The sequence below is a fragment of the Arachis ipaensis genome, chromosome B02 (assembly GCF_000816755.2).
Source record: "Arachis ipaensis cultivar K30076 chromosome B02, Araip1.1, whole genome shotgun sequence".
NCBI lineage: Eukaryota > Viridiplantae > Streptophyta > Magnoliopsida > Fabales > Fabaceae > Arachis > Arachis ipaensis.
This window is the reverse complement of record NC_029786.2, coordinates 2,074,618-2,083,916: the sequence shown is the minus strand read 5'-3', so window position 1 is coordinate 2,083,916 and position 9,299 is coordinate 2,074,618. Positions and strand designations below refer to the sequence as shown.

The window sequence follows — 9,299 nt, the reverse complement described above, 5'->3', positions numbered from 1 at the left end:
TCCTTCAACAAAACCGGTTCGGCCACAATGAGAGAGAAGAGATAACCATGCATTAACCAACATGCAATTACCTCTAGTCCTTTCTTGATCATCACCCTTCATCAATCCGAGCTCTCCATCCTTGGCTTGCTCTCCAAGATGGAATTCTGGCCCTTGATGCTTCATGATGATGATGACTTCATCTGCTTCAATCTCTGCCTTCAACCATCACTTCGCCACTCTAGCTACTTCCTGTGGTGGTTGAGCAGAATCGAAGACAAGCCATGCTTCAAGAATCTCCTCCAGCTGGCCGAATCTTCTTCTTCCATTTTGAGCATGAAAGACTCAAGATAACCTCACCAAATCTAACCACATTTGGTGAATATCTTAGCCACAGCTCATTTTTATTTTAGTATGTTTTCTTGCCATCATTGTGATGGTCTTTAGGCTTGCTTTCTCTTCATCTCGGTAGCTTACTTTTGCTTCCATGGCTGCCAATATTTTCTGAGTAAAGACCGAAGAGAGAAAGAGTTGTGAGAGAGAAGAAAGAGAAAATATTCAATGGGTTTGAACAATAATCAATGAACAAAGAGAGAGAATGTAAAAGTTAATTCAAGTTTCCCACTTCCCTTTGTTGAGTAGCGTGTAGTGTCATAATAGCTATCAAATCAATCTTCTCTCTTTTTCTTATGTTTCCAATGTATTAATTAAATTTGAAATCCTTCAAAATAATGAAGTGGAATCCGTTGGAAGCATTTAGGCATTTCATTTGCTTCATGGATTCGAATAAGGCATGGAAACATTCATCAACATTGGGCTTGGTAGCAACAATATTTGATCTTGGCCCATTAATAACATTTGCTTTCCTGATAAAATTTGGAACATGCATAAAGCAAGTGGAAAGCATGTAACCCACTTGGGCTTAGAGCAGAAAATTATTTGGGCCCAAGTAACATTAAAACAGCCACATTTATTTTTGTTATTAAAACCAAGGCTGAGTGTAAATTGGGCTTAGCACAATACATTTGTTTCCGGCCCATGATTAAACCTGCAGCAAAATTATAATCATCAATGTATTGAATAAAAATTCAGATCAAATAATTTTGCAATTAATTAATTTTAATAATGTTTAGTCATCACACATATTAATTTAGAGTTTTCCAAACTCATCAAAAGTATTAAACTATTCTTCCACTTTAGCCCATGACAACAATAAAAAAGTTTGGCGGCCCACAAATGCAGCCCAACAGAATACATAAATTCAATTGCAATTTTAGCCTTTATTATCTTATCTTATCTTTATCTTATCTTTATTTGTTCTTATCTTATCTTTATTTGCTTTTATCTTTCATAGGCCAATACTTTATATATATTTAGTTTTACCTTCATAATTTACAATTCAATTCAATTCAATTCAATCAAAAAATACAAAATACAATATTTTTCATCTTTTCTTATCTCATTCGAAGATGAAAAAGTTCTTCACCAAATTAAATTCGTGCTACTGTCCACATTCAACTACTAATAAGAAGAAGCTATCGAAGTCTCTGCCATCCAGTGGCCGCATCACAAAGGATCGTCGTGACAGCAGCGTCGACCACAATGAAGTTGTTGTTACCAAACCACAAAAGAAACCCATTGTGGTCTTACCCTCCGACGATTACAAGAACAACAGGGAGTGGTGGAAGTCAATGCCGATCGTAGCTTTAGGGTTCGACTTCTATGTTTATACCATTATATTTCAGGTGGATTTTTTCTTTAAAAAAAAAAACAATATTCTCCATCTTTTCTTATCTCATTTTTTCATGGCTTTATCATGTTGAATTTATGTATTCTGTTAGGCTGCATTTATGGGCAGCGAGACTTCTTTATTATTGTTATGGGCTAAGGTGGAAGATTAGTTTTTTTTTTTTTGGTGACTGGAAGATTAGTTTAATATGACATGCATGTATACACGCTAAACTCATAAGAATGAGATCAATATTATGTCACAGATTCATGACAGAAGCAGACTGTCTTACTCTTGCACCAAAAGCAAAGAATTTGGTGATGACTTCAAGGGGCATGTCCTTGGTGTCTGGAACCTTCATATAGTTGCTTGCAAATCAAAGAATCTGTTTTTGACAAGTTTGAAAACAAATAAAAGCAAATAGAAGATGCTTAAAAAAGTGTACTATTTTTCATAAAATCCTAAAACGCAATTCGAACCTTCGATTTCATGATACTAGTATATTAGCTAACTCTAGTGGCCAATTTGAAGGGTTAAAATTTGACAACTCCAGCGTGTCTTGGTAATGATAACAGACACATGCAAATTCAGTTAGCTAAAAGTGTTCCTTTGGTGTTTCTCGATTAAGAAGAAACAATAGTCCGAACTTGTGATGCGTGAGGAGCCTGAAACAGTTCCACCTGCTGTAGAAAAGCAATGTAGTGTTGCTGCGAAAGACAATCAATTGGAGCCTGAGGAGGTTCAATCTTCTGAGGAATCATCAGATGGTTGGGTGAAGGTTGAGTTCTCGAAAGAAGAGGAACTCAAAAAGATTTCAATATACATAATACACTCACTTTACATGGCAATAACCTCTTTAAATGCTGCATGCGTAAGAGATAGAGACATTGTTTTGTGATGAAGTGCATATAAATCAAGGTAATAATCATAAACTTGCATTCCACCTTAAGAATGATGGTACAATAAACATGTTCAAAATTGAACTACAAGCAAGATATCTTTCTTCTAACTAACTAACAAACTAACTGACATATTAAACTATTCTTTCACCTTAGTCCATGACAATAATAAAAATGTGTCGGCCCACAAATGCAGCCCAACAGAATACATAAATTCAATTGCAATTTTAGCCTTTATTATCTTATCTTATCTTTATCTTATCTTTATTTGTTCTTATCTTATCTTAATTTGCTTTTATCTTTCCTATCTTAATGCTCTATATATATTTAATTTTACCTTCATAATTTACAATACAATTCAATTCAATCAAAAAATACAAAATACAATATTTTTCATCTTTTCTTATCTCATTCGAAGATGAAAAAGTTCTTCACCAAATTAAATTCGTGCTACTGTCCACATTCAACTACTAATAAGAAGAAGCTATCGAAGTCTCTGCCATCCAGTGGCCGCATCACAAAGGATCGTCGTGACAGCAGCGTCGACCACAATGAAGTTGTTGTTACCAAACCACAAAAGAAACCCATTGTGGTCTTACCCTCCGACGATTACAAGAACAACAGGGAGTGGTGGAAATCAATGCCGATCGTGGCTTTAGGGTTCGCTTTTTCCATGTCTTGAGCTCCAGATTCGTATAATGTTTAAGTGTTGTGATGTGTTCGGATCTGTGTTGATAACTGATAGTTAAATTTTTATGCTACTGTAATTGCAATTGTACATAATGGAACAATTAGTTCCACTTCTATGTTTATACCATTCTATTTCAGGTGAATTTTTTCTTAAAAAAAAAATACAATATTCTTCATCTTTTCTTATCTCATTTTTTCATGGTTTTATCATATTAAATTCATGGGTTAAGGTGGAAGAGTAGTTTAATATGACATGCATGTATACACGCTAAACTCATAAGAATGAGATCAATATTATGTCACAGATTCATGACAGAAGCAGACTGTCTTACTCTTGCACCAAAAGCAAAGAATTTGGTGATGACTTCAAGGGGCATGTCCTTGGTGTCTGGAACCTTCATATAGTTGCTTGCAAATCAAAGAATCTGTTTTTGACAAGTTTGAAAACAAATAAAAGCAAATAGAAGATGCTTAAAAAAGTGTACTATTTTTCATAAAATCCTAAAACGCAATTCGAACCTTCGATTTCATGATACTAGTATATTAGCTAACTCTAGTGGCCAATTTGAAGGGTTAAAATTTGACAACTCCAGCGTGTCTTGGTAATGATAACAGACACATGCAAATTCAGTTAGCTAAAAGTGTTCCTTTGGTGTTTCTCGATTAAGAAGAAACAATAGTCCGAACTTGTGATGCGTGAGGAGCCTGAAACAGTTCCACCTGCTGTAGAAAAGCAATGTAGTGTTGCTGCGAAAGACAATCAATTGGAGCCTGAGGAGGTTCAATCTTCTGAGGAATCATCAGATGGTTGGGTGAAGGTTGAGTTCTCGAAAGAAGAGGAACTCAAAAAGATTTCAATATACATAATACACTCACTTTACATGGCAATAACCTCTTTAATTAAGTCCAAAAGATCAAATATTCTATCACAGTACTTCTTGAATAATTTGAATTCCACCGCAGCTTAATATATGTACAGAACATTTACTCTTGGTATTAGAATAGCTTATTATAGGCATCTAATAATATTAACTTTATCCAATGATTCAATCTATGGCTAAAAATGATTACACAGAAATAACTTGATCCTTCTATTTTGAAAGCTTATACACCTCATGCATGCTGATTCCTATTACTGTCCTACAAGAATCTTGCAACACAACAATTCTGTGAATTCTTTCCACAAATTAAACTATCATTTAGTTTTTCTCTGTGGAAAATAGCAAAAATAAAATTATAGCAAGGAATAAAAAATATACCTACAACAACAAAAGCTTTTCAATCATAAGTGCCACTACTCTAACTTTCTCCATCATGTCCTTGCTTTTCAATAACATTAAGCCAAAATCAGAAAACACAGTATCTGGTTCCCAACACCTTAATCCAGCTTAATTACCACCTCAAATGATCTTAGAATTAAATGAAGATATATAGCCAATGTATAGGATTACATCTTGATATGTACACAAGCCACCTGGAGAAGATAGTAAAAACATTAAAAAAGTAAATTTAATTCATCCATTTGTTTAATACATCTAAAAAAAATCTCAAATGTTGGATACATGGAAAAAGGATATTCCCTGTGTTTCAATTTTTGTTTGATGGTAATTGTTATCATCCTCTTTAAATGTGATTTTCTTTTGAAACATATGAGTTAACAGGTATTACATATAGCAAAGACTGTTTCTGAGAGTAATAAAGGATATTTGTTTAACTAGAACTGCAAACTGAGAGCTTTCCCGATAAATGAAAGAAAAGAATGCAAATTTTGGAGTTGGCATATGAGTTCAAGTGGGTAATGTTGTTTAAAGAAAGAGAAAAAAAATTGAGTTGAAGACTTGAAGGAAAAGGAAATTTATGCATGTGTGAATTTAATTGTGGTAGCATGACAAACATGAAGGTTAGAGAATTACCTGCTCAGAGAATTTGTCTGTTATCAACTTGAATGGTGGGGATGTGGGAAATTTTGGACCAAATTTGTTGATGCTTGTTCTTGCAGTGCTCGCCCAGCAAACCACAGTCGAAAATTTTGAGTAGTAAGAGAGAGGGAGGCAGCTTTTCTCCTTCCATATTCTTCAGCTTCTCACACTCTTCAACTATTAACTGTTGGAGGGAGGTGAGGCGGAGAAGCTCGTTGCACTCCAATGTCTCCAGATTATGAAAGTCTTGGATATGTAGAGTGGTAAGGGAGGGAAGGCGAGGCAGCCATCCCACCTCTGGGTATGACTCTATTATGCTCTCACTGCCATGACCTGAGATGGTGAGATGAGTGAGGTTGTCCAAGTTGCCCATCCATGATAGACCCCTCACTTGTTCCTTGCATTCTCCCACACTAAGCTCTTTCAGGTTAGCCGGCAAACCACCCTCTGGCCACCTACGAATGTTTGGGCAACCTCGTATGTCCAGAGAGTGTAAGTTTGGGAGAAGACTATTCATGTCAGATGGCAATGACACAAATTTGGAGCATTGACTGATGGTGACACGTTGAAGAGCAGCGTGTGGTGGCTCTGACATTGAAACTGATTCCAGATTTGAACACTGTTCTATCTGGAGATTCTGGAGATTGGGAAAGGTATCCAACGACAATGAGGTCAGTGAATCACAGCTCTCTTCTATCCGTAGATCTACCAAATCATATTTCTGTTGTTGCTGGAGTAATTCAATTTGGCTGCACCTATATATTCTGAGCTTTTGCAAAGATTTGGGTAAACAATTGCCCCCCAAGGATACAACAGATGAACACCATGAGATGAGCATTTCTTGGAGGGAAGTTAGATGGTGGATGATCCTTGCCTTAAATGCATACTCTGTCACAGATTCAAATCCACTAATTCTTAAACTATCCCCATCAAGTCTCATCTCTTTATGCCATACTTGATAATGTTCTCGTATTCCAAGTAGGCGCACTTTGGAAACATCCGATGAGGAAGAAACGATTCTCACTAATACCTGACTAAGCATATCTCCCTTTAACATTGGGCAATCTCTTATTTGAAGGCTCTTAAGCTGAGGAAAGGCTTCTGAGCCAGGTAACTGCCATTCCTCCCAACTTGGCATAATATAAAATATCAATTCCTCCAGTGAGAAAAACGGTGCAATAGGCGAAGAATGTTGATGGCCTTCATTCTTGTAAAACTCCTTGCCAATGCTCTTCAGCTCATCAAACCTTTCAATAAGGAGGGACTTTAGAGATGGCAGCTGTCCAAGTGAAGGCACCACGCAGCAATTCCAGCAACATTCTAGAGATACACTTGTCATGTTTTGGTACAAGGAATGCCCAATCCAGTCTGGAAATATTTTACCTTTGTATCCATCAACGGTCAACTTTTTCAAGCCAGTGTGTGGTTGCAAGCCCCCAAGTATATCTTGTTCATCAGTATGTGTGTTTGAGACCATATCATCACCTGAAGACAGAGACCATTTCAACAATAAGTCGTCAAGGTGCTTCTTATCTATTATCCTTGCACTCCTTGCCTCATTTGCATCAACCACATTCTCCAATTTCTCAATCTCAAGTGATCCATGAAGATTTAAAAGCCCTCCTAACTCTTGGATTCCATTGTCTTGCTTTCCCACCACAAAGTTGCTTAAAATGTGCAACTGTTTTAATTTGCCCATTCCTTTTGGCATTTTTTCCAAAGGCGTACGCCTTATATTAAGATGCCGCAAATTCACAAGATTATACATGCCATTGGGCAGCATAGTCAGCTTTGAACAGCCTTCTAACTTCAAAGTTTGTAGATTGCACAAGTTGCATAATGACTCGGGCAATATCTTAACAGAACTCCAAGAGAGATCCAAATAGCGTAGGTTGATCAAGTCACCCAGGCTACTAGGCAACATAGTCAGCTCTAAACATCCTTCTAACTTTAAAGTTTCTAGATTGCACAAGTTGCATAATGACTCAGGCAATATCATAACAGCACTCGAAGAGAGATCCAAATAGCGCAATTGGATCAATTTTTTAGCTATTGAATCAGGAAATATATAGAGTGTATCAAAGGACAAAACTCTCAAGTATTTATTCTTTGACAATATGTCACATGGTAATGTTGCGCGTGCTTTCAAGAAACGATCTCCATGATTGATATACAATAATGTCCTCAAAGATTCACTTTTACTAGAGGAGCATATTTTCTCAGGGATTGAATCATTGTATGACAAATGCCGAGTTAGAATACTCATCTCTTCTTTTTCACCAAATCTACAATAAAGATCTCCAGCAAGAAAAGTTGCCAAGTCATGCATGAGATCATGCATCACAAAATACTTCTGAATATAGTTATGGACCTGCTTGAAAAATAGTCTTGAAGCCAATTCATCAAAACACTCGCAACCAACTTCTTCTAAAGTCTCTCCCCTCTTTGGAGGCCGCAAAAGATCTTCAGCCATCCATAGCAGGATTAATTCATCCTTATCGAATTGATAATCTTTGGGATACAATGAACAATAAACAAAGCAACCTTTTAAATGAGTAGGCAGATGATGGTAACTCAATAACAATGCAGGAACAATCTTGCAATTTGCCACAGAAAATTCCCAAATGTCACTCGATAGTATTTTATTCCATTCTTCAACACGATGTCCAAAACAATGAAGAACTTCTTTTCTGACAGTTTTTTCTTCAAATCTTGTTGAAGTAAATCAAAGCTGTCAAGACTACAAACACCCGAAGAGATCCCCTTTATAACATTTTTTGTAGTCTCAACAACATCAAAATTTTCAGAAACACAAATCCATGCTTTCAGGTCAACCCCGTCCATCAAATCCTTATTGTTGTAGAGCCATTGTGCTAAAGTAGTTTTACCAACCCCGCCCATACCAACAATAGAGATGACGGATAAGTTATGATGATTGTTGTCATTGAGCATCTTGATTAGTGCCTGTTGGTCACCATCCCTGCCAAACACATTCCCCTTGACAAGAGAAGTGGATGGAGGTCTCCATGAGGAGCTTCCCGTTGGAATCTCTTTGAGACCAAGGGTTTCTTTGCGAGTCTCAAGATCTACTATCCTTTCAACCACATCTTCTATCTTAGTCATCATCTCCCTATTAGACTTCCTATGAGGCAAATCAAGGAAGTGAGGAAGATGAATGCGTACCTTGTTGCGAATTTGAGCTTTGATGAAGACACGGTCCAGCAAGTCATCAGCAGTGTAGAGAGCATCTTTGAGACTATCAAGCCACTCCCTGACGAGTTCGTTTCCAAACTGCTTCTGCTCAGCGTCAGCAACCAGAGCTTTGGCAGCCAAAATAGCAGTCTTCAGCCTGTCAACCAACTTCCGGTCCAGCTTCTTGCCCACCACCAAGTTGACAAACTCAGGTGAAATGAGCCTGTTAAGAACAAGGTTGATGGAGCCAGAAACTAAAGCTCCAACAACAAGTGCTTCAGCCATGATATGATACAGATCACAACAACAGCGAATTAATCTGTGAGTGATTGGATTTTGAGAATGTAAGGAAGAGAGAGCAATATTGCAGTAATGCTTGCAAGGTATTCAATAATAATAAAAGGCATATAAGCGAGATATCACGAAGGTTCCTCACCAAAATCTCGTTGACATCGCGTGGAGTGCATAGCTGGCTTTGCTATATTTACTTCATTTTTATATTCTTCTTTGAAGGTTGAAACACAATATTCAAATAGCAAAAGGGTGACCAACCGAAACTAGTCTTTGTGGAAATTAATTAACTATATAATTTAATGTTGGATCATCATCATGTGATATCAATGCATATCATTATTGATAACAATAATGGATCATGTGAGGTTAAAATATGTTTGCAACATAGCTTAGACCATTGACTTCATCATGTGGTAGCTGCCTTCAAGGATACTCTTCACAAATTAAAATTGCAACTTGAGGAAGGTTTCAGACTTTCTGCGCAACCCAGCTAATAGCTAGTACTATTCTCTACTATTTTAATTCGATAATAATAGTTGAAACATTTAAATAGCCATATAATTCAAATGATTATTAAGTTTAAATGTGATAGAAAAG

General features: G+C 36.7%; 1 protein-coding gene and 1 long non-coding RNA gene across 2 annotated transcripts in view; one reads left to right on the top strand and one right to left on the bottom strand.

Annotated features, from left to right (window-relative positions):
• The window catches only part of LOC110262395 (putative disease resistance protein At3g14460), a 98,992-nt gene that overhangs the window by 14,890 nt on the left and 74,803 nt on the right, over positions 1 to 9,299 (bottom strand). The window contains exons 2-3 of the mRNA XM_021115128.1: positions 5,211 to 7,878; positions 4,233 to 4,771 (exon numbers count right to left, since the gene is read on the bottom strand). Of these exons, the coding sequence (XP_020970787.1) occupies positions 5,215 to 7,878 (2,664 nt within the window). The 3' untranslated portion in view covers positions 4,233 to 4,771; positions 5,211 to 5,214. The remainder of the gene's footprint in view (positions 1 to 4,232; positions 4,772 to 5,210; positions 7,879 to 9,299) is intronic.
• Positions 7,825 to 9,299, top strand: part of LOC110268621 — a 41,201-nt gene continuing 39,726 nt past the window's right edge. Inside the window, exon 1 of the long non-coding RNA XR_002356869.1 lies at positions 7,825 to 7,880. This is a non-coding gene — a long non-coding RNA (uncharacterized LOC110268621). The remainder of the gene's footprint in view (positions 7,881 to 9,299) is intronic.